This window comes from Camelus bactrianus, chromosome 16, assembly GCF_048773025.1.
Source record: "Camelus bactrianus isolate YW-2024 breed Bactrian camel chromosome 16, ASM4877302v1, whole genome shotgun sequence".
Lineage (NCBI taxonomy): Eukaryota > Metazoa > Chordata > Mammalia > Artiodactyla > Camelidae > Camelus > Camelus bactrianus.
This window is the reverse complement of record NC_133554.1, coordinates 16,155,507-16,180,547: the sequence shown is the minus strand read 5'-3', so window position 1 is coordinate 16,180,547 and position 25,041 is coordinate 16,155,507. Positions and strand designations below refer to the sequence as shown.

The following is a 25,041-nucleotide window of genomic DNA, read 5'->3' as shown; positions in this document are numbered from 1 at the left end:
GAGTATTGAAGGTCTGTGCTGTGCCAAAGACAGGCAGCACTTGTTGCCCTCAGTGGGCGAGAATCTAGAGCCCTCCCCTTGAAAGCCCCTGCTTCCCACAGTGCCTGGTTTCTGGCACTTTCAGCTTCATTGTGAAAAGGAAAATGGTTCACTGTGCTGCCTTTATTTCTGAAGATGGATGTCCTGCGCCTCCATCAGCAGGAGCTGATGTCTGGGAACAGGACTGCAGTGCAGGCATCTCTTCTTTCTCACGCAGCCTCCTTTGTGCCAGCAGCACATCCTCGGGGGGCTGTGACCCCAGGATGGCCCATCTGTGGGTAGGGTCATGGGGACACCCTCTGGGATGGAGCCAGCGCAGTAGCCCAGAGGGAGAGCAAGTCTGTGACATTAGGACCAGCTGCTACAACCAGACTTCCCCGAAAGACCTTCCCTGAACGTATATCTCCCAGTTACTGCTTTGTACTCTAGATAAGGGCACCCTTTTTCTCAGTTTGTCATTAAAATCCTCATTTCTGGGAGAACCAGGACTTTCCCTACAGAGCCCAGCGTTGGATTTCAGTAACCCCAGGGAATTTATAATAATGTGCAGAGCTACCCGCCTCTGACCTCAGCTTCATTCATTTTCCAAGGGCTTTCGGACCAACTCTGTTGAGGATAAAATACATCAGCTCTAATCAATAATTTTGTAATAGAAATACTATACACTTGATAAATCAACTCTGGTGCAATTAGTGACTAGCCACGAAGCCCAGACCTAAGTATAAGTTAATCCTAAAGTGAATGGAGTGGGAGAATGTTAATGGTCTTCTAAATCAGGGGCATTATTTTCAGTGGGTGAAGCGTCGTGCCCGCCCCCTGAGCTGGTTGGCCCTCCCTCAGGCTGGCTCTGGAGCCCAAGCCTGGCTGTGTGGAGGAGGGGTGGGAAAAGTGGTGCCCTTGGGCGCTCTGTGAGAGCGTGTCGAGCCCAACAGAGAGGGGCAAAGGGACCCCCTCCTTGCACCCTGGGCTGGGTGGGGGCACTGCAGGGTCTGGGGAGCCTGGAAAGTCAGTGAACCCACGCGTTGGTGAGAATCGTCAAAGGGGCACATGCCTGAGCACATCACGGCTCCTTGTGTTTCTGCAGAGCTTAGAGTGCCGTGTCTGTGACTGCAGCTACCCCATGAGACAGGCAGGAAGGCAGAAGTGTTTGGCTTGCTTTTACATGTTTGTTTTTACAAGAAAGCTGGGCTGCTGCAGAATGGTGACGTGACTTATCCAAGGTCACCCAGCTGGTTGCCTGGGGCGAGGCTTTGAGTAAGGGCCCTGAACTGGAACCCAGGTCTCTGGCCACCTTTAAGTGACTCTGTGGAGAAATCATGTTTGTTCATAAAGAACTCACCTGCCGCCCGGACGCCCTGCACTTGCGGGGACGCGGCGTGTCCTGGGAAAGCCCAGCAGCCTTGGCTGCCAGCTCTGTGTCCTCTGAAGTCTCATGCGCCGCCACCTCGCAGTCCAGCCTTTCAGATGTAGATTTCAGAACCAGGCCCAGGGCACATCTGCCATGGAGTTCAAATGGGCAGATATTTATTAAGTGTTTAACAACACTAATTATTAATATAGGTGGCAGACACTGCCGTCGGCCTGAAATCAAGGTGTTTTGGACTGTATCAGGAAACCCAGCACAGCATGGTTAAATATTAGAAGGGATTTACTGGCTGGCATCCTGGAAGCTGAGCTTCGTGTGCAGACTGTTCAGGCCTCTTTTTCTGCGGTTCTCCTAGCTTTGCCCTCTTTCTTGTTTCAGTATTGTCTTTCCGTTGGTTTCCTGTGATGGCAAAATGGCTGCAACAGGTTCCTGCTTCATACTACCCTGTCTAGAACAAGAGGGGGCGTCAGGTGGTCCCGAATTCTAGCAGAAGTCCAGAACTTTGTGCTTCTTGGCTAAGGCCAAGGTCGCTGAGGGTGGGATCCATCTCCTCTAAACTGAAGAACTCTTACACAGGGGAAGAAGGATGGACTTCCAAAGGAAGACCTGGGTGCTGATCAAAGGGTGAGGGGAGAGAATGATGCTGGGTAGACGAGCAGTGCTGCCCACCGCAGCCCGGGAAGCTCGTAGAGGATACAGAACACAGTCCCTGCCCTGGAGGCTCCCCCAGCCTGGCTTGGAGACTAACCTGTACTTACAATGTGATGCCTAAGCCCAGTGAAGAAGGAGTACAGAGGAGGAAGTGATTAGCTTTTCGGGGAAGTCAAGGAAGATTTCACAGGGGAGTGAGTGTTTATAATTCTACAGGACAAATAGGAGCTCCCCAGGGAGCCAGGGGGAACAGCTTATGCAAAGACACCAGAACAGCAGAGTGACTCTGAAGCCCTGCAGACAGAAGGTTCACTCTGGCTAGGAAATAAAATGCAAGGCAGGCAGGGGGTGGGGGTGACAACACGCTAGAGAGCTGGGTGGAGCCAGAGCTGAAGAGCCCAGATTCACCCAGGCACCTGGGAGCCTCAAAGAGACTAGAAACCAAGAAGTGACATCAGATGTCTATGTTAGACAAGCCTGACAGCAGGGTGGATTAGGGAGACGAGACGGAAGGCATAAGGACAAGTGACAAACCGTGAAATTGTAAACACTCCATAAATGTTCATATACAGCTGCCCAGTAAGAGATGCTCTGGGCCATTTGCTCTTACCCATTAGCTGATGAACTCTGGGCTCAACGTCATGCTGGTTGGGGGACAGTGGAAGCTGTCTAGTGGGCAATGAGGGTATAAGCTTGAAGAGGTAGAGACAGGCTAGATTCTGGGAGAGGGAGACTTTGAAAGCCACATTGATACAGTCATGTTGGTGGGAGAGGGAGGTTCATATTCTTTATGGCAGTGGAGCTTCATAAGGTTGGAACCAACGAAGGAAGATCAACCTGGCAGTGGCCCCACAGAGAACAGCCTGACCCCTAATCCCTGGGGCTGGGGCTGGGTTTGTGACCTGGAGCAAGGGGAGGGGAGCAGGACAGACCCTGGAGGGCATTCCATATAAGGGAGAGTCCACCTTAGTTTCCAGTGATTCTCCTTTGCTTCTGCCAGCAAGTTGTTATCCATTCCCTGCTTGGGGCTATTGGTTCCCATTCCTGTGCCCTCGGCAGCCACTGCCCTCATCCATCCTTCCTGCCAGTCCATTTCCCTCTGTCCTTGACTTTGCTCCCTGCATTCAAATCTGGCTCAGGCCATCAGGGAAGCCATACCTGATTAACCCTCCCTGGGGTGCCCCCTCCTTTGCTCTGGCTCTTCTGTATTTGTGCATCTTGTGTCCTCAGTCCTCTTCCTGTTTGGTGAGTTCTCCTGAATGAAGGGCAGGATGTTGAGTCTTTGGATGGTGTTTTTCATGTATCTCAGAGGGGTGCCTGCCTTCTCCAACAATAGAAACCATCAATCTTCCTGTTCTTAGTATAGATGGGTATTTACCATGCAATTAGAGAAAACAGAAAACAAAGGGACCCTTTGTTCCTGGATGCTCATTAATAAATAAAAAAGGTCTCCCCTTTCCATCCTGGGATCCTGCACAACAGGAGGTGGGTGAATGATGCTTTTGAACAGCTTTGATTGGCTGTTGGAATTAGATCTGTCAGGATGAGCCACCACAAAATCTATTCTATGGCATGGATAGGAGGGTTCCAGCCAGCATCTCAAAATTCACACCCACCTGGGAGGTCCCTTAAGGGAAGGATATCTTGCAAGTGGTTGATAAAATGCTAAGACACCTCTTAGCCAATTTTAATAAAATAATGGTTATAGTAATATGTTAATAACTCACATGTATTATGAGTGAGCCACGTATTGTGCCGAGTCCACCTGCCTGATCCCATTTAATTCTCATAGCACTATGAAATGGACGCTGTGATTCCCATTCCCATTTTTAAGATTTAAAAACTGTGGCTTAGATAGCTTGTCGTAGGGACAGGATTTGAGCCTAGATCTGTCTCATCAGGCCTGAGCTCTCAACCACTGTCAGCAGATGCTGCATCCTTCCAGTCCTGCCGTCTTTGAAACATACCCTCAACAAAAACCTGCCACTGCCGTCAACTCAATTCTCCGTCTCCTTGGGGGAGGAGAGAACCCAAAATCATTTACAGGAGGCCACAAGAGGCATTTTCTGTATTTTTTGCATCTGCTTCTGCTGTTGCAGACTTAACCTCATGGTTCTGTCCGGCTTTGCCTGACATTTCTGATCTGGCTTCTGGTCCCTGCATCCTTTAATCCAAAGGCACACAACGGAGGCCCAGAGGAGGTGTGGTCGGGTGAGAGTGAGACAGCCTGAAGATAATTATTTGAAAGGAGCCTTTAGCTAAAACAGAACTGAAGGAAGTTAGCCACTGCCTGAAGGAAACTAGGCGATGCAGCAGGGGAGGGCCTCTTTGGGCAAGACAGACTTCTCCGTAGGGATGAGTCAACATGCCTTCCTGCAAGCTGTGAGGACTGAATCTGGAAGGTCGCTGGGAAGCCCAGCCCAGCCCTAGAGCTGGGAGGGGATTGGCCGCCCAGTTGCTGGGGCTTTGCTTTAAGCCAATGGCTGGGAGGGGAGGGGCCGGAGGCGGGAGCAGCGGGTTCCTCGGCCAATCGCCCTGCAGGGAGGCTGAGCTCCTAGTACCATAGCAACAGCGAGCAGGGGTTCATTTGTTTTGTAGATGAGTAATTACTGCGCAATTAGAGAAAGCTAAAAATAAAGGGGCCCTTTGTTCCTAGTTACTTATCAATATTAATAAAATGGTCTGTCCAGGTCTGCGGTAAACAATTAGTGCAAACCTGTGTGCCTGTGGTAGAACCCACTGTGGGAGGCAAAGGCTGCCAGGCCCCACTTTCCCCACTCTTTCTGAAAGTTATTTCTGACTGTAACCTGCAGAGGGTTAGTTTTCCTGGCCTTGTGGGAAAGAGGAGAGGCTCAGCCTCACCGACACACGGGACCCAGGAAGCCCTGGAATCAGGGGGTCCGTCAGGCACAGATGCTAGCAGGGTCAACTCAGCCTCCAGAGAAAAGACCACAAACACAGCAGCAAAGCCAGGAAACACGAACCTGTGTTGGAGGAAACCCCTCACCCAGTTTTGCTATGTATCCTTGGCCTCACTGACTTTTCTGGGTCTAGATTGTTCAGCTCCGTGCATAAAGCAGCCTCTATAAACTTTCCACTGAGATAGCCCCTGAGATTTCAATGTCTCCCCTCCCACCTGGCTTGAAGAGAAATAAATCAGTCTTGCAAATGACTTGCTAGAAGGTTACATGGTTGTTCAAGGGTTGATATAAGGCATCCCTTATATCCCTTTCTCTTCCTAACGGATGAGTTGCCTTGTGGATTAATCAGATAAGGATGATAAGAGGCTTTAAAAAAAAAAAAAAAAACGGATAAGAACATAGATGGAAGAGCAGTGAATAGGAAGACTTCGTTCCAGTCTGGCTTCTGCTGGCAACAGGCTGGTTGATCTGGGGGCAAAGGATTTCAGACTGTTGGGTTCTTGGGGACTATTCAGCTCTAGCTCTGTATTGCTGCTCTTTCCAATCATTGGGAGCAAAAGGGGTGACAGTGAAAGTGCCTTAAGATCTGGGAGGAGGGACTGGAGGGAAAGCCAGGGCAAGTGATGAGGCAGCTTGGTAGGGATGCATCTGAAAAGTCATTCACGCCATTTTTTTTTTCATGTGTGAAGGCAATGAGAGGGATAGAAATATTCCCAGAATTGTGTATCACTAAAAAAAAAATGCTCTGTAGTCAAATTTCCATCCGTGGGTGTGGTTGATTAACCCTTTAGAGTTTGGTGCTCTGGATGGTTTTCATTAACAAAGGTGGACCTGTTAATAGCTGTTGTCTGTTGGTAAGCTCTGGAACTGACGTGAACTCGGTGGTTCTTGAATTTAGCTGCATGTTAGAATCACCTGAGGCGTTCTTAAAATTCCTAGTGTCCAGGCAACACTGTAGATCCGTCACATCAGAACCTACCGGGGTGTGGCCAGGCCTCGGTGGTACTTAAGCTCCCCAGGCAAGTCCACTGTGTAACCATGGACTCAAATACCACCAGGTTCTTGCCAGATACAGGGCTTCACAACATCTCTGTGACTTTGTCACCAGCATCCGTACCTCAGAAACAGATAAACAGAGGCAAGCCAGGCAGCTCGCCCCAGCCTCCTTTAACAAGCAGGAGAGCTGGTCTGGGATCATTAGTCTGCAGCCTTGGAGCCCAGGGCTCTCCTGCCCACCACTGGTCCTCCTCCCAGCAGGGCCAGGAATTCCACCCTTCCAGGACAGGCAGAAGGGGGTTTTGTCTTCATAGATGGATCTCCTGCTTCCCCCGGGGACAGGCCAGGCCTGGCTGAGATTAAGGGCATGTACACATAGGACCAGAGGCCCAGAGCAACCATAAACAGGGAAGCAGCCACCCTCCTTGGCTGTCTGATGAATGGGGGCCTTTTGGTAAGGTCGGAGTTTGTTTGTTATTAAAGACCTAATTAGAAACATGAGAGGAAGCTGAATGGCGCCGTGCTTGGCTAATTAGTGACATGTATGCGCCTGCTTTGAACTTGAAGGACACAGAGCTATTAGCGCTTACATCAAAAATGGATTAAACTCCTGTGCCTTTATAATTATTAAAGACGGCCTGCTCAAGCGGAAAGTCTTTTGTACAGGTCCTCAAGGGGCTGCCCCTTGGGCATCCTCCCCACCCCACCCCCTGGCTGCTGGAGCCCCAAACAGTGAGTTTCTGTGAAATAGGATCAGGCAGTAAATACTGATGGTGCTAGGGCATGCCAGCTCCCGACAGGATGGCCCTCAGCGGACTGGACCGGTCTTTTGGGACTGAAACCAGCCCTCTCGTTGCCCTTTCTGGGGCCCATAGGAAGGCTTCCTTTCTCTCTGGCAGTGCCCTCACCACATCACCCTGACCCCAGCAATACTGTGTGCCTGCTTGGTGCCCAGGCTTATTCTGGGATGTGGCACAGAGGAGGGAGGTCTAGTCCTCAGGAGAGAAGCTGTCGCCTATCTTTTGTGACGGGCATGGCCCGACCTCAGGGAGCCCGCAGTCTGATGGAGGAGACACCTCCACTACCAGGGAGCTGCCAGTTTGGAAAGGGCAACAGAGCCCATGTCTCCGGAGGCTGGCACTCCAACACTGGAGGTTTGATTTCTTGTCCTTGATTTTTTGCACCCTCTCTGAGACAAAGAAAGATCCAAATAAACAGAAGAAACGGTGTCAAACTATAGGGCAAGGAAGGACACATGGACAGCGTGATTCTGTTTAAACAGCAGCCGGGAGTTGCCCTGAAGTCCGAGTGAGAGCCGGGTGCAGTCGATCTTAGACGCTGGACACGGCCCCTCAACTGTTCCAACCCTTGGTTTCCTTGTCTGTAACCCCAGGGTAATGAAGCGCATCTTACAAGTTGTTAGGAGTGCAAACAAGGTGGTGTTGAGCACCCACAGATGTGCCTGGCACACAGCAGGTGCTCAGTGAATCTTAGTTCTCTTTCCAGCCCAGCATCCTGAGAAGCCACACTGAGCTTTTCATGGTGGCCAAGAATAATATTACAAGGGTGTCGTTCTGGCCTTGGACTTCATAGTGTTTTCTTTTAACAATAGTATGTAGTGCAGGAAACGGATGCTGGGGCTGCAGTGCGAGGAGTCACTTACAAGACACCAGCAAGGCCCCGAGCCCTCTGGCCCGGGGCAGGCAAGGTGGGAATAACTGAGCGCAGCAGCACGGAGGGCGCCTGGGGACACGCGAGCAAAAGCCAAACTGGTTTCTTTTTTGAAAAGATAAAGAGATGGGTGTGCCCTAGACGAAGTGAGTTACCAGATCAAAATATAGCAAGGCACGTTCTCTGGATTAAACTAGGAGACGCTTAGAGCAGCGGAGCTGTTCCAGAGAGAGAGGGAGTCGTTCCTGGGCACCATGCCCCCATCTCCATTTCCTTTGATGTTCAGGTCAGGGAGGGCTGGGATGGGGAGCTCTGGCATCGCCCGTGACAGCCCCTCCCGCCCTTGCCCAGCCGAGTAGTGTTGGGGGCAGCAGCCCACCTTCCCAGGGCCACATGCAGCTGCTGGTCGGCTCAGAGCAGCATTTCCTGCCTGGGTGCCGGGGGTTTCTGGTGGGTCTCCCCATCTGCTGCTCCTTTCAAGTTCTAGCCTGGAGTCTGAAACCAGTGAATTTAGGGAAAAGGCAGCAGGATGTGAGTGTTAAAACACTGCCTGCTTCAGCCAGACTGTAAACATTCATGTCCTGGTTGACTTCCCCTCATTTTCCCAAACACGTCAGAGGCTCAGGGCTGAGGTGCTGTTGAAACGCTCGTTCACATCCCAGAGGGAGCAGGGTCTCCACCTCGCCTTCTGACTTGCGCCCTGAGCTCGGGCAGCCGCTGGGGTCCCTTCCTGGGGGAGGCTGTTGCAGCCTGGCGGACAGTTCACACTGGGACAGCAGGCGCCCGCAGGCACCGGGGACTCAGGTCACGGCCTGTCCTTCCCTGGGGCCCCTTTCCCCGTCCTTCCTTAGAACAGCAAACAAGGGCAGTCCCTCAGGAGCCCTGTCTTCTGGGAGAAAGGAGAACTTGATGGTGGCTTCTTCTTTCCCCTCCTGACAAAAGCCTGGTTTCTTTAGCCCCCAGGCCCAGGCCCACTCAAGGCTACACCATTCCCAGAATTTACCCCGTGAGCAGATGGCCGGCAGCCACTGGCCCCACCCCCTCCCCTTTTCTGCCTTCCCAACCAACCCAGCCTGGTCCTTTGTGAGGAAGAGACACATCCACACCCAAGTCAGGGCTGATCATAAAAAAAGCCTCAAGATGGAAAGAGAATGAGCCGTTTCTTGAGAGTGTCCAGCAACGTAAGGTATAAAGTACCGGCCGCAAAGCCTTCCTCAGATGGGTCCGTTCGGGGGGCTTGGGGGCTGCCTCCTCGCACTGATCTGAGTGGTGATGTCAATCTCCAGGTTCATCGGTAGCCCAGGGGGTGGGGGGTTTGGAGCCAGCCAGCAGTGAAGTTAATCTCTTCAGGGGATGTGATTTGACTGGAAGCTGAGACCATTCAACAACATAATTAGTCCAAGCCTTCGGTTCCGCTGTCCATCAGTTCCCTACTTGAGATAGGCCACCACTAACCAGCAGACACCTGCACCGACCCCAGTGGGCATAAGCAGGTTGGGTGTTCAGAGAACAGGTGGAAATCACAGTTTCCGGCACCACTGAAACCGACATTTGGAGTGTTTGTGACTCCCTGTCAGCCTAGTGAATGAGCTGACACTCTCCGTGTGTCCTGTGCAGTGTGTTCAGCGAGCCAGGCATCTCCGGATGTTGTTGACACCAGGTTGGGTTTGTCCCTCACAGTAATAATACATTTGTTTGTCTATGGAGACAGGGGAAGAAGTAACGTCACGTTCCTCTCTTAATCCTCTCTGAGTTTTAAAGTGTATCTTCTCCCTGCCTTCTGAAATAGCTTGAATTTCAGCAGAACTTTTTTAAGAAAAATTGTTGTGTATGACATTGATTGTCTCTGCATCTGGGTCCCTGAACTGATTTGATTTTAATTTATTGTGTCATACAGTTTTCCCAGCTTAGCTCTAATTGCCGGTCCTCTCCATCCGTCTCTCCCCCCTTCAGGCTAGGCTCTAGGAGGAAGGTTTGAGCCAGGATCCCTGGGACGTAGTGGCCGGGCAGACTGCTGGAGACGTGCTGTAATAGTTCACAGCTGAGTGTTTCTCCCATTGTCAGAGCAGGTGGATCTTTTCAGGCTGACCTTTCCCATCTGCATTAATTTACAGTGGGCACGACTTCCAGAGGGTGTGGTAAGACTGCAGATTGGGGTCCACAACTCTATTCCCTGGAAGGCCTTGGCTGCGAGTCCTCAGCCCCTGAGCAAGGAGAAGCTGGCTATTCAGAGGGACCCAGGCAGGCCTCCACTTTGGACAGCCACCTGGCATTATGGACCCAACATCCACTGAGCACCCCGTGTTGGGGGGGAGTCGAGCAGGTTGCTCTCACCCTGGAGAACACCGGGTCCCAGGAGAACCCTGAGAGCCCCTGCCTTGCACACACTCCCTGCCTTGAGGGATTCAATGCTAATATGTGAGGCGGTCTCTGCTGCTGTGGGGTTTTAATCAAGGCAGAGGGGAGTGTTAGAGTGTTTCTCTGGCATCAGCCTATCAACAGAGCCCCCTGCTCATTCCTTTTTCAGTTTCTTTAAATTCTCTAAAACAAACCAAAATCCCTAAAAGCTACTGTGATGAGTTAACACAGCCCTGCCCTCAAAGAATAGCACACAGGCTTATGCTCGCAGTCCTCCATTCTGCAGGAGCTGGGGGCTGGGAACGTGGCCACGACACACGGCAGCCCAGACTCCCCTCCCTTGGCCCTGACGCAGGTGTAGTGCGTCCTCCTGGGTAGCACGTTCCCTTCAGAGTTGGACTTGGGGAGGATGGGCCCCCCACTGTGTTTGCCTCACCCTGAGCAGCATACTCTCTGTCCCAGAAATGCCCTAGGGGCCATGGGGCCTCCTGCCTGAGATTAAACCAGGCAGCCACAGATAATTCACAAAGCAGATGACTGGAATTGTCTTGAGGGCTGGCCCTGCCCTTTGGTGAAATGTGAGACCCACCAAACCAGGACCCAGGTTGAAGGCTGGGACTTGGCAGGGCCCCCACTGGCCCCAGATAATGTGTGCTGAGCTCATCGGGAAAGAACTTTGTAAACAGTTCCTTTCTCTGATTGGTAATAATCCGATTTTCAGGCCTTAGAGCCAGAGAGACCCTCCCAGGGGTGCCCCCATCATAGTCCAGGCTCTAGCTTTCTGCCCTAGGTCTAGCAGCACCCCTCTGGGATCATCCAGAAATATTTAGACTTCCATACCTTTCCTAGACCTACAGTGAGTCTCTAATGCTCATCGCCCTCTCTCACGACTAATTCATCCCACTAGTAACAAATTCCACTGTCAGTCCAGCCCTCTGACCACAGTTGGGCTGAGCCACATGCAAGCTTGTGCCCGCCAGAAGGCAGGCATCTCCTGGGCTTGCTGTAAAATCCCCAGGGGTCCACCAGCTTTGGGTCCAGCCCCTGCAGGTGAGGGTCTAAGCCTACGGACAGGCCTTTGTTAAGGTCTCTGGGATGGCTTTCCTGGGTCAGCCATCAAGGTGTTGTATTCCCTCCATGGGCAGAAAGTTCCTCCTTTTATCCAACACAAAATGCCTCCAGCTTTAGTTCGAATGCATTTCCTCTTGCTGACCTCAGTGAGATTTAGTGTCCTTGCTTTCCTGGCTCCCATTCCCCAAGGGTCCTTTCATCAGGTCCAAGATGATTAAATGCACCAAGTGGGTGAAGCAGATCCTTTTGTGAATCACTTCCTGATGTGTATGGCCAGTGCAGTGTGCTCCCCAAGTCAGGTTTTCTTAAATCTGCCTACGGTACCTGCCTTGTTGGACTCTGCACACACGACAATCTCAAAAATAGGTGTATTTGTTTTAAACTTGACAACTTACAGAGCGCTTCCTCTTTTGCATTCTCACCGCAGCCCACAGAGAATCAGGCTGAGTAGGGCAGGCAGCAGCACCCACATGTCACAGATGAGGACTCCGGTGGGTGAGGGGCCGGCCCTCAGGCCCAAAGCCATGAGTCAGGGCTGGGGTCGCCCTCAGGTCTTCTGACTCCAAGTCCAGTGCCCCCTTTCTCTCCTCGTAGCTGCCTCCCTGAGTGCACCTGCTGCCTGGACCCAGAAAGCCCAGAGGATGCTGGGGGATGGGGTGAGGGGTGAAGAGGAGCCTGCCCAGGATTAAACTGCTGCTGTGTGACCGTCCTTCACATGGCGAGCCCCCCAAACTGCAGCCTGGCGCAAGGCTTGCCCCAGGCCACTTAGTGCTCATGGCTTCTGCTGCAAACATGCCAGGGTATTTGCAAAATGCTGTCCTCTTCTGGGACAAGAGTCATAATTTTGTAAATCTCAGCACTGTTTACTTAGCAACACGTACTGAGACTCCTCTCTCCCTACACACACACACACACACACACCCCTCTATCTGAACAGTAAGAGGGAGTTGTTGACCAAGGAGCCCCAAAGCGCAGCTCCCCCATGCCCTCAGCCCTTGAAGGTACAGGTTCCAGAACTCGGTGCTTCTTTTGCTGTGGCTGGGCATTGTCTGCACGGTGACTCTTAGCTGGGGCTCAGGCTTTAGGAGGGGAGTCTATAATAATACGGAACTTAGGGTTTTAGAGCTGTATTTTAATATAGTGCCTTGTCCACGGTGATTCCTGTGTCATTTGATGCAAGAGGACTGAGCCAGGAGGGGCGAGATGTAGGTCTGAGAAGAACTGCTTACTGTGAAACCCCTTTCAAGCCTGCTGTCAAGCTGCAGGCCTCCTGGGCGCACAGGACTGGGAGAGGTAGCCAGGGATGGAGCAAATAACACCAGCCCTCCCATCTTCTAAGTCTACTGGAGGGGCGTGTTTCTGGACGGCATCCTTCTGAGGGCATGCTGCCTCCTGTCTCCTAGGCTGCCTCTGCCGGCTAGGTTAGTCTCTGGGTGGCTCTCCCACTGCTGGAAGGAGACAAGACCAAACCCCACCTTCTTCCTGGCTTCTAGATGGGCAGGCCTGCCCACCATCTTCCTGGATCCTCATCTGGCCAGAGGAGAAAGAGGCCAAAAAGTCTTCCTGTCTCCCACTGTGGCTCCCTACCCGCACCCCGACTCTTGACCCTGAAACAGAACAGACAAGTTACTTTGGTGGTTACTTGGTATAGGAGGGGGTCAGTCAGCTGCCTGGGTGAACCAGGAGCCCACTGTCTGAGCTCTCTCCATTTTCCCTAGTCTGGAGGAAAGTGTGTGAGACCAAGATAATACCGCCTTTTGATTATCTCAGCTTGATTCTTGCCTCCACGAGTGAGAAGGGCCAAATGTTATCTGCCAGTTTAATCTTCCATATTCAAAATCCCGTCCCCTTTGTCTGCCAGTGCCTTCCCAAACCAGCTAGCCATTCACTTGCTGTAAGCCTCTGTGATTTTTTTTTTTCTCTTTAACCTGTTCTTTCCATCGGCCAGTTTCTTCCTTTCTCAGCAGAGCTTCCAGGGGGCCTGACTTCAGGGCCTTCTGCCTCAGCAGAGCTTCCAAGGGGCCCTAGGCTGCAGTTTACCTTTCTCTGCTGAGTCGGGAGCCAGGCCCAGCTCAGTTTGGTCTTCTTTGCATCTACGTGTGCCCGCTTCCGTCTCCGACCAGCCTGGCTCGGGTGCCTCGTCAGTTTCTCCCGTCCGGGTGACAAGTGCGTAAAAGTCAATCCACATCTGGCTCTTCAAGCCTCCCCAGAAGTGAGGAGCGCTAAGTACAGACCCCCGGGGCACGGCCGTGACCCAGAGCCGAGTTGCAGGTGTTCTTCCCTCCTGCCACTGAGGGCAGTGGTCACAGGGCAGAGGGAAATGCGGAGTCGGGGGAGGGGTGGGCAGAAGGGAGCCGACTGAGATGAGGGGCAGCCCCAGGAGCCGTTTAAGTGTGTGGACCCAGATTGTCTGGTTTGTCTAGATGGGTTAGCTGTAGCCCAGAGGTGGCCAGCCCCGGACACAACTTGAGCTTTAAAAGTCAATGAGAACTAGGGTTGGAGGAGCAGAGGTATAGCTCAGTGGTAGAGCGTGCGCTTAGCATGCACGAGGTCCTAGGCTCAATTCCCCATACCTCCATTAAATAAATAAACCTAATTACCTCCTCCCACCCAAAAGAAATGATTAAAAAATTCTTTTTAATCAATGAGAACTTACTTTTGTAATTAAAAAAAATATTTTTTTCCATTTTGGGAAAGAAAAAGTTTAAGCTACTAAGGGGAAATGAAGATGAGACACAGTTAACCTGGTTGACAGGCTGTGGCCCTCACTGGGGAGCGAATGGTGGAATTTGGGGGAGGCTCAGGGAGGGAGCCCAAGGCTGTGTCTCCCTCCCCCTGCCCCCTCCCCACCACCACTCTCCAGATCTGTGGCTGTGAAGTCCCATCTCCTTGTAGCCAAGGTCCGTTCCTAGCTCTTTGTCTCGGTCTGGAGTTTATATCTGAAGATAACTAACAGAAAGCAGGCATTTTGGTCAGATGTGCTTTCATGATAAAATGGTTCAGTCAGTATGCTCTGAATTCATACTTCTTTGTCTTTTTTTTTAAACAAAAGGAAAAAAAAAGTTTAAATCCCCCCTTTCCTTCTACTGCAGGAGGTGAGTGTGTGGTGTCCTGTAGAATCATTGGCATCCACCCAGCTTTGGCCCCAAAGCCTCCAGATTCGCCATCCCCACCCCATCCCTCCCTCCATCCCCTGCTCTCCACCCCAAAAGGGAACCCTCTGCCACCATCATTGCGGTTATGTTAAGATGCCCAGATTTTCCATGACATATCCCATCCTCCGACCACGTTCAGTATTGACGACTTTCATTCAGGGATGTAAGTGGGAGGGTGGAAGGGAGGGAGTAGCCAGTGGGGAGGGGAGTAGCGGTTTGGGTTGGGGGGCGGAGCTGGAGAATGGAGATCTCTTTTGTCTTTAAAACAAAACAAATTTGTCATTTAATGGATCCAAAAACAAAAAAGAAAAAGTGAAACAAACAAACAAAAAAATCAAAAATCCCCTCCCCAAAGATTTTTTTTTTCCTGGACACAAATTGCTTTGTTTCCTGTCACGTTTTAATATCAATATTAACACAATGTGTAGTCTAAAACTAGCTCCTTTGTAGTTTGCATGGGATGTGAATGCTGTCTCAACGTGCCCAGATCTAGACAAGACTGCATGAGCATCAATTCAGATGTGAAAAGAAAAAAAAAAACAACTCTCTCTTTCTCTCTCTCTTCCATATATATCTCTGTTTCTATTGTGATAATTTGGTGGGCAGTGAGCACCTCCGGTTGGTTGCCGTAGTGTGTTGAATGACTGTTTTTTCCTTCTCTATATTTTTGGAGCTCCGAGCTTCTTAGTAGTAGCCTGGGCTGAGTATTCTTGAGTCCCTGCTGATGTTTTCGCATGGCCTTGGTTGAGTGTTAGAAGTTGGGCCTCAGCTGTTTTTCTCGAGTGTTTGGCTTGTAATGACCGGTGCATGCCTGGCTTCTGGCCTCATACCCAGCTCTATTCTCTGCACACCAGTCCTGAATAGCTACAGTGCTCAACCGAATTTTGGCGCGCCCGCTTCCCCGGCAGGCTCCAACCCGGCGCGGCCCGGAGGCTTCCCGGGGGCCAACAGCCCAGGACCTGTCGCCGATCTCTACGGCCCTGCCAGCCAGGACTCCGGAGTGGGGAATTACATAAGCGCGGCCAGCCCACAGCCGGGCTCGGGCTTCGGCCACGGCATAGCTGTAAGTACCTTCCTGCCCCTGCCCTCCTGCCTGCCCCTTCCTGCCTATCTCCTCTGGCCCACGGGGCGGGTGTGCCCGGACAGCCCAGAGTTGGGAGGCAAGGAGAGGCCAGTGGGTCTGCATCACGTCGGCCACCTAGGGCTGAAGCTTCTTTTAGATGCTCCCTGAGCGCCCGTGGGCCAGGCACGGTGTGCGGTTATGTGATGAGTGGGAGGAGCGTGGGCAGGGCAGGTTCAGATCGCTGCTCCATCACATTCAGCCCAGGTGACCTTGAGCCACGTGTACAACCCATGGCTTCCCTGGCTGCAAAACGAAAATAAGTGTGCCTCCTTCGAAGGACGGTGAGAATTAGTAGAAACAGGATGTGTCAGCTGCTGGCACATAGTAGATCTTCAGTATCACCCCCACCTACTTGACCCCCTCCTTCCAGAGACCCACGTGGGCAGGGACCTCAGAGCTACGGACCCACCCCCATAGGGTAGCAGCGTTAGTTGGTAGACCCCCTGCCTAAGGTCCAGTGGCAGCGCTATGGCCTGGGATGTAGTGTGGGGCTCAAGCCCTGTCCCAGGAGGTTTCGTCCACTAATGTTTCTTACAGTTTCCAGGTTCCAAGTAAGTTCCCACTTGTGTTCTTAGCTGCGCCCGCTCCCGAAAGCCAGATGCATTTGATATTTGTAATGCTCTGTGGTTCTATAATCTGACTAATCCAGGCGATGGAAATTTGCTTAACAGATTTGCATGCTGTTTTCAGATTGTATTGTTCTTCCCCCTCGCGGTGTGTGTGAGCATGAATGTGCCTGAGCCCACTCACTCGCTGTCCCTTCCATTTGGGAAACAGAAAATCGGCCAACCTCACCCTCTTGGAGACAGTTGGATTTTTGAGCTAAGATGGGAGTGTCTGCTGTCCCAGGTCACTCCCTTATCAGGAGAGCCCTGCCTCCTGGGCTGCACTGGGGAGAACAGAGCAAGTGCAGACTGTCTGGGCACCAGGACGGCCAGTCCCTGCCCCTGCCACGTTGGAAGTCCCCCCTTAAACACACACATATATCATACATGCACACACACTCACACACACACTTTTGCCATCCCTGGCCTGTGCGGTCCGGGTCCTTGTTCAATTCCACTCCCAAGCCAATATCACTGAAGTCAGTAGTTTGATGAGTCAAATCCCCTAGGATCAGCTGCGGTACCAAATCCAGAGTAGTAGTATTCAGCTTAGAGCTGCATCAATTTGAGAGACTGTCTATCACCACACAGAACACAGCTCATTTCCATTGTCAGCGCCCAGAAACACAGACCCTATTTATTTGTGAAAACCTAGGTCTGTGACCTGAGTGCTGTGATGGTTTCTGAAATAAGCACCTCACATCGTGTGTGGTCTGCACGGGGCTTGCTTTCTTCCCAGCTGGAGCCACTGGGACTGTGGACAGAGACACTGTTATCTTTGCCCTCCGGGACTCAGAGCAACAGGACCCCTTTCCTATCACCCACCCACCCCTGTGAATCTGGCTCTCAATTTTCCCCTGGGTGAGCAGAGAGGTCGGGGTGGGGAGTGGGGGCTGGAGGAGTCAAAGCTGGGGAGGATGTCCTCCTGGCCCCTCATGGCACGGTGTCTCAGAATTACATATTCATGCTGGCAACCACAGTCTAGTCCTAGAGATAATTTCCTTTCCCAGAATGTGACAATCTGTTCCCATGTATAGCGTGCTGATGACCTTAACAATTGTGCAATTTTAGGGACCTTTGATTGCAACGGCCTTTACAAATGGATACCATTGAGCAGGTGCTTTCGTTGCCATCTCACTCTGAGGTATTACTACCTTCTCTGACACGTGTCTCCGCCCGCCGGGCATGTCCGTACATGTATGCGCACTGAGCATGCAAGTACGCTCGGGCCCTGGTCTCATCGCGTCAGCATCTCTCCCTCATCTTTCTGGACCCCTTTTCAGGGGGGTGGGGGGCAAACAAATCCAGTCTTCTAATCTCTCATCCCTCCTCCAGCTTTCATCATGATCCCACTTTTTTTCACTGTCTTTTTTTTCTCTTAATTTGACTCTTTTGATTCCTTTTCTTTATCCTTTCCACCCCTCATCCTTCTCTGTCTTGAAATGCAATCAAGAATGTGGGAAACTGGAAGGAGATTTTGTGCTGTGCCCGTCCCAGGAGGACCGAGGCAGGGGATTGCTGGGCTTCTGCCAGGCCTCGGGGCGGGGGGCCCCCCAGGGTCCAGCGAGCTGGCCTTGCAGGTTGCTGGGCCCTTTCGGCTCCCTGGTGCTCGCTGGTCTCAGCCACTGGGGTTTAGGCAGTCAAACAGCCAGACTCCATCTTTGAGTGAAAAGAAAACATTTTTGCCAGTAACTACTGACTAATTATCCAGATTACCGCACTAAAAGCAAATTAAATTAACGACATCACCTGCGTTACGTGGATTTGGATCCCTGCCAGTTTCCTAACCTTTTAAACTGAGCTCAAGTTAATTAAACATTTTTTAAATCACTTTGATGGGGATATGGAAGGGGTGGAGTGGAGGAGCGGGGAGGCTGGGGCAGCCAGAGAGGAAGCCTCTTGCCATGTTCTCATCTGAAAATGAGCATCCGTCATTCTCAGGAAGAGCTGCCAGAAGGGAGAAGGGTTCTCTCGAGAAACCTTAATGGGACCTGTTGTCAGTGAGTTAATTCAGGGGCTTGAACCAGGGGTCTGTTTCTTTGGAAGAGAGAGGGTGACAGCTGAGGCCTAGGAATGGGGCCCCTCATAAAATCCCAGCTGGGGCCCAAGTACCTTCCGTTCTGGGAGTTGAGACAGAGGAGCAGCAAGGATGGAGGTGGAGTTGCCACTTGAGTTTGCAGTCAGTAGGATGCCCCTCTTGCTGAGGGCTGCTCCAGGCCCCCGAACCAGCCAGGACTCTGTAAGGTGGGCCCAGCTGGGGGACCAGGTGGAGCTGAGCTCCATGCAGCTCTTGGGTTTCTCTAATATTGCTGCTAAGGAATCACTTCAACTAACGCAACTGCCTCTCTTAACCAAGTAAACCCCGTGTGTGAATTCTCCCCACCCCTCGCCTCCACTTCCCTTCCAGCACTCACCCAGCCATTGCTGGCCAGAGCCAGAGGCCACTAACTGTTTGAAGGAGAGCTACTCATGACTAATTAAGCGGGGTTTCGGGGTCCCCAGGGAAAGTAAGTTTCCTCTGAGAGCAAGGCGGACTGATACATCCAGGAACCTTGGGGATCCGAGGTGACTCCAGCCCTTGGTGGAGTCAGATGGTGAGGGGATTAAAGAGTGTCAGGCATAGCAGATCCCAGAAGGCCAGACCCCAGAAACTGGGTGATGCCAGACTTCCGCCCAAGCCCTCTGAGGCCTCTGAAGCGTTTCCATGGGGATGGGGGGAGGGGCAAAGCTGCCCCCAGCCCATCCCCCCTCGTCCAACTTCAGGACTCAGAAGGATGCAATAGCCAAGAGAATAGAATGACCACCCACCCCCTCCGAAATGATTGAGTAGGCCAGTTGAGTCACCTGGCCACAGCAAATCACATACTTTGTCCCCAACCAACGTGACCTTCAGACATTTAGTGCCATCCCCGAAGGAGGGGCCTAGGCTGACAGTCAATTCGGGGAGACTCAGTTAGCAAGTCTATGAATCCCAGGCCTGTTTTCATTTCCTAGAACCAAACCCGGGTATTTGTTGTGTATGTTTTTATAAGTATCCCTACCTTGAGTCTTTGGTATGTAATATGGTACTTTTTAGTAGAAATTTTCATTTTCAGTTAATGACAGCCATTGATGGGTATCTCATAAAGGCAGACTTTTTTTTTTTTTTTTAAGACACCTAGCTTTGAAAACAAAAACTTAACCAGAAAAAGCGTCACTGGTCATTGTGCAGTCCACCAGTCCTGCTGAAAGCCCACCGTGACCACGTCTGTGGGCCCCACTTCCCGCCAGGACCTCAAGGACTCTGTATCAGATCAGCAAAGTAGCAGGCCAGCAGCATGAGTGGCAGAGCTGCCCCTCTCCCCAGCATCAGGCATGGCTCAGATGTCACCGCTCAGGCTGTGACCCCAGTAAGCAGTTAGCCTGGCCATTTTCAAACGTCCTTGGTAGCTCAATGTAGTCAGATTTCAAAAGCGCTAGTTACAAAGCTGGAGTCAATGGTATGCCTACCTGACATGTCTTCTTTCTTCTCCCACCCCCGCTTTATGTTCTCTTCTGGGCATCCCCGACCTTCTGTGTCCTGCAGAGCATACCTGGATGTCCAGGCAAGACTGGGCGAAGTTTCTGAGTGGCCCTTTGTTTAGGTGATGTCATCAGACCTGTTCCCCCACCAGCCTCACTCCCCATCCCAACCAGAGATGGCTCACTTCGGATCGAGGGTTGACTACATCTCATCATCTCACGAATCTGCTGTAATATAAGACGACAGCTTTTAAATGTGTATATATCCCATGATTTTGGTTTGGTTTGGCTTGGTTTTTCTTGATGGTTTCCCTTCCTCCTCTCTCTTCCCCCTTCTCCTTTTAAATCTCTTTGAATCACATTTGGTAGTGATTTTGACTTAGTCCAGTAGTCATATAGCTTCAATATCTAGTTAAAAGCTAACCATAGTATAATTGTTATATTAAGGTATTTTTTTTCTTTAAACAATTTTTTTTTGCTTGTTTGAGTTCTGTTCTCACTGTTAAAGGATGCTGAGATGGTAATACTACTCTCAATATTTTGGTACCAATTCTGAGACTGTATGAATTTTCAGGTGTAACTTGAGCACACACAGAAGCGAAGTTGTGAAGTGTGGAGCGGGAGGTGGGCATAAACTTTCTCCTTGGCGTTGTATACGAAGTGAGGTGTAATAGGCTAATTAACCGACTCTCCAGCAGTTCTTTTTTGTGATGTCTCTTTGTTAACCTAAGTATATCTATTTTCGGCAATAAGGTAAGGACGACAATGTTTTGAGTGTCCTCCTTTTCTATAAGTGCTTTTTTTCTGTTGAAAGAGGTGATATTATAAGGTTTTTTGAAATTGTGAATTCTAACAAAGAAATTGTTGTAAATACAATTCCATTAACTACATAGAAACTATTAAGAGAGAGAGAATCAAAAATATTTTTGTGAGGGAGTTGGTCGCAGGCAGTTTGGTGCTCTGGGGATGGAGGAGGGGAGGGACAAGAACCAAGTCAGTTACTGAGACCGAAGAGCACCCAGCTGCCAGGCCGACCCCGGGAAAAGTGAGAACGCTGTTCGGCTCCTCTTGTCTGTGTGATAGACCTAAGAACTGTATTAGTGTCATACCAGCATATTAACCTCCCGTCTGTACACAGCTTCCAATGTTACCGTCTAGTTAGATTTTTATTTAAAATATGAAAAACTGCTTTTCCCAAGACTTTTTTAAAAACAAAGCTACAATTTTAATATTTAACATATTTAAAGTTTCAAAGCACACCTGTTTGGCTTGGGTGGGGCAGGGTGGGGGGGGACATCCTTTTTCAGTCTTAATTTTTAAATCTTCGATCATTTTCTATTGTCCAATCATTTCAGCACCTCCAAAGGTCCCTAGGACACTTTGCCTCTCTTCTCCCCCCCCCCGTCCCCCAGCTGCCCCCAGCTCCGGGGGCCCGTGGGCCAGGAGTGGATAAGCCTGCATTAATGAAACCTTTTCTCCATTCACTTTCTATTTACCAATTAGGAAAGCAACCTTTTGGTTTATATATTTTTTTTTTGATACCTCAGTGCTGCAAGTATCACCAGAGAGGCTATGGAAGAATTTTTTTTTTTAATTTATTGTAGATGTAAACAGAATTTTAAAAAATAAAAAGTATAAACATCGCTGCACTGTGACTGGTGGGAAAAACTGACAGTTTCCTGTTTGCACATGTTGAACATTTGGCTGTTATAATATATGGTCCTCGGTTGGGGAAAGATACTTATGATGAAGGATATTTTTTAATTTAACTTTTTTTTAATATTGGTAATAGGTCGGCAACAGCAACTATAGAAGTACAACTCAATAGATGGCATTAAAACCTATTGTAGTGTGGATATATATTTTTCTTTTTTAAAATGTGATATTGACGTTTTATTAATATTTTTTAAATTGTTACGTTTATAAATTTGGTACTTAAGGCACAGCCAGTATGAGACACTGAATGCGACATTTATTATAAAGAGCTGCTGCACTCCTATTTTTATAAATTTTACTAACAAAGTAGACTAATGTAGACATTCACAGACATGGTAAGGCAAAAGCATCTTCAAGCAAAAGACTCCAAAATGCTAAGTCAGAAAGAAAGAAAAAAAGCCTTTTTCAATTCTAATTAAACAGCAACATTTTTTTTTAAAGTCATGTTCTTTGTTTTTCCAGTAAAATGTTAGGTTATTTGGTGAGGTTTTTTTTGTTTGTTTATTTTTCTTTCTTTCTTTTTTATTTCCAAACAACCAGATTAAGTAAAATGCTGGGCGCTTTTAAAATATCAAAACTTGTTCAAGTAATAAAATGACAAAATAGAAGTTTTGTTTAAAAAAAGAAAACAAAGAAAAAAATTCCCAGAAATTCAGTGTCTAGACTAGGGAATTTGATTACTATTTTGTCCATGTTGGTGATGTACTGTACCACCCTTCCTTTCTCCACATCCCCCATCACCTCATAGAAGACTCTTTGTTGATCATTGTCTGTTAATAATGTATAAAATGGCTATCTTGTAAGCGTGCTGTCCTGGTACTAGTGTAGTGACTTTTTTTCTCCTCTTTCTTCTAGTACATATTGATAGGTATAACGTAATTAAGGTTTAAAAAAAAATTAGACATAGTTATTCAGATTTAGGACCAGTAAGGATAGAACTTTCTCTTATTTATGGAAAAAAAAATGCTAATCATTTGGGGGCAGTTTTTTCCTTTCAATTTGTTTATTTTCAACTTCAAGTTTTCATTTTATTTTTTGCTGATCTGATGTGGTTTCAACTAACCCATGGTCTCACGATGTTCAAATGCCGGCAGACTCGACGGCGTTTTGTAGATCCCCACCCCCCCAGTTGTGAAGGGGTGTGCCATACTACCTTAAATGCTAATGCTAGATATGCAAAACTGGATTTTTTTAATTTATTTTTTAAAAGAGGGAGGCATGGTATATTAAAATGATTTTACTAAGAGAAAAAAATATTTTTTTAAGAATGCTCAGAAGAAATTGATAATCTGTGTGAATATGTTTTAGATGTTTATAATACCTTTTGAAGAGACCCAGTAGCCCATAGCACAAACCTCGTGGAAATCTGATATGTTTTCATGTGGCTACCTAGGTTAAGGTTCACGTTAGTCCCCCCACTCATCTAGAAGTCCATTTTGAAAGATTTTTGTAAATTATTTTAGCACTGACGTTCAGCCTTGTCTTTGTTTCAGTTAAGCTCAATGGCGAACATGGGAACCACCTTTCGCCTTCCCTGGGGGAGGAACCCTCTTGGCTGATGGCTTTTCCCCGGAATCATTAAATAGCCACCGGGTGACTTTCTGGCTTCTCAATCCATCTGCCTGGGACCCCCAAACTCCTCTCCTTCCAAGCAGAGGAGACCTAGTGGCATCAGCTCCCAGACCTACCTATTCCCGGTTCTACCTGGATGTGGAGCTGATAGGGATGACCAACTTTTGGGTCCCCTCTCCAGGAGCTCTTGCACACCTGGTTTGTGGCCTTCCGCACACCCACTGGGAAAACCAAACAGCCTCGCTCTCTCACCCAGTCGCTCATTGGCTTGATTCAAACGAAGCCCCAACAGGCCTTTGCGTTTCTATCCTTCATAACTTTCATCTTAATTTGAACTCGTAGCTTGGACTTTAAGGTAGCATGGCTCTATTGCTGTCAATTTAATGTTTCACTGCACAGCAATTCACAGCCAGTGAATGTTACACACATCTTGCTAGACTAGTATAAAAATCATTGGGTAATTGTTGGTTCTAATGACCTGAAAGGTGTTCAGTTTTTATTTTCAATTTTGTTTTGTTTTTGTTTCTTGGGTTTTTGGTTTTTGTTTTGGCTTTTGGTTTTTGAGGGTTTTTTTTTTTAGTTTTTTTGTTTTTGGGGTTTTTTTGGTTCTTTTTCATTTGGGGATTTTGAAAAAAAAATTTTTTTTTTTTTTTTTTTGGTTCCAAATAGAAAAACAAAACCTATTTTGATCTTTAGTGCAAACGAGGGCTAGGGACTTAGCCACCACCACCACACTGCTTCATTCTGCCATTCACTCACTGCAGCATAATCGAGAATAAAGCAATATAGTTTACTACATTTTTTTATTGAAGGTCAGCCATGCTTTCTGTATTATATTGCATATGAAATTGTTTACAAAAGAAACACTAACTCATACTTCTCTTTATCGGTTGGGAGTGGCACGCAGGGACAGAGGGAGGCTGGGGGTGGGTGGGGGAGGGAAGAACTGTTTTCTTTCTTGAATGTGCTTCACAAACCAGGCTATCTTCCAGGGAAGGCTGAAGCTGGGGGGGCAGCGGGGGCAGGGGGAGCACAGGGACAGATGCAGGCCAGCAGCCGGAAGAGAGACACTGGCGGGCTTCCCCATCCTCACCCTAAATAGAAAAGAAGCAGAAGTCAGCTCTGCCCAGTCTTGGGCACAGACACTACACAAGGAGACGCTGTACTTTAAGCAATACTTTAATACTGTAATCTGTTTTCTTTTTCTTTCTTTTTTTTTTTAACCAAAAAAAAAAAAGTAAGTAAACTAAAACAAAAATATATAAATAAAACCCACCCCTTCTGGGGAAGCAACCTTAATCCAAACACTTGGCTATCAAATCATCAGAATGTATTGTCTCGGACGGGATTTCCTTTCCAGGAGGACGGGGCGTGTGGGGGGAGGGGGATGGGGACTGAGAGACAAAAGTTCCAGAGCCTCCCAGAAGGCTCTCTGCTACTGTATTCTGTACATACTGTACCATCCTGTGTGGAATCTGTGAGTGTCCTCTTGAGTAGCGTGAGCTAGCCAATCTGCCGTTCATGGTGTATTGTAAACTCGGAATTCCATATGTAATAGGATGCAACTCTAAGCGTTTCATGTGGACATAAATGTATCTAAATAAAACTTTCCCTAGCACTGTGGCTGACCTCACCCTTACTTTTATACTTTAGTATGAAACTGATGACAACTTTGGTAGTGAGTATTTTTTTTATATATATACATATATATGTATCTATATATATATATATCTCAAGCATCTTTCAGGTCTTTGTGTGTGGCTTTCTTAAAGCCCTGTTGTAAAAAATTACTATGTGGATGGCAGTCTCTCACATCACAGATGTGGAAAGTATAATTTTATATTTGTATTTTCAAATAAATAAGTTTGTGAAAGGTTTCCATCCTCTACTGTGGTCCAGAAATCAATGTGTTTGTCTGACAAAAAATAAATAAAATAAATAAACTGTTTTGAACAGAGTTGTTTGGTGTTCTTTCACGTGAGGAGGACGGATGGAGTGGGGGGAGCTGTTGTTTGGATTGGAGGGGTGGTATCACCAGGCACACCTGCTTCCTCTCTCCCCTAACATTGATTGTAGGGCCTCCAACAGTGCAGAAGCCCTTTCCCTGTCCCCAGGGAGCTTGTGGGACTATTTTTTAGGAAGCAGTAAGAGAGCATTGCAGTGGAAGAGCAGGCAGAGAGCACCTCAGATCCTGTGGGTGAGAAGGAAGTAAGCAACAATGGTCCTGGGAGATCGTAGGGCCCAGGTGGTGGAAGTGTGCAGAAGGAGCTAAGTAACTCTCTGGGTGGCTGGCCTG

General features: G+C 49.0%; 1 protein-coding gene across 8 annotated transcripts in view; it reads left to right on the top strand.

The window, feature by feature from the left end:
* MSI2 (musashi RNA binding protein 2) overlaps window positions 1–24,698 on the top strand; it is a 379,830-nt gene extending 355,132 nt beyond the window's left edge. For 2 of the 8 annotated variants that reach the window (XM_074342745.1, XM_074342747.1), the window contains 3 exons: window positions 15,083–15,291; window positions 17,028–17,100; window positions 19,522–24,698. In XM_074342745.1, coding sequence (XP_074198846.1) covers window positions 15,083–15,291; window positions 17,028–17,069 — 251 coding nt within the window. In that variant the 3' untranslated portion in view covers window positions 17,070–17,100; window positions 19,522–24,698. The remainder of the gene's footprint in view (window positions 1–15,082; window positions 15,292–17,027; window positions 17,101–19,521) is intronic. The other 6 variants (XM_074342748.1, XM_074342749.1, XR_012499468.1 and 3 more) reach the window with 5 other exon arrangements.
* The last annotated feature ends 343 nt before the right edge of the window (window positions 24,699–25,041 follow it).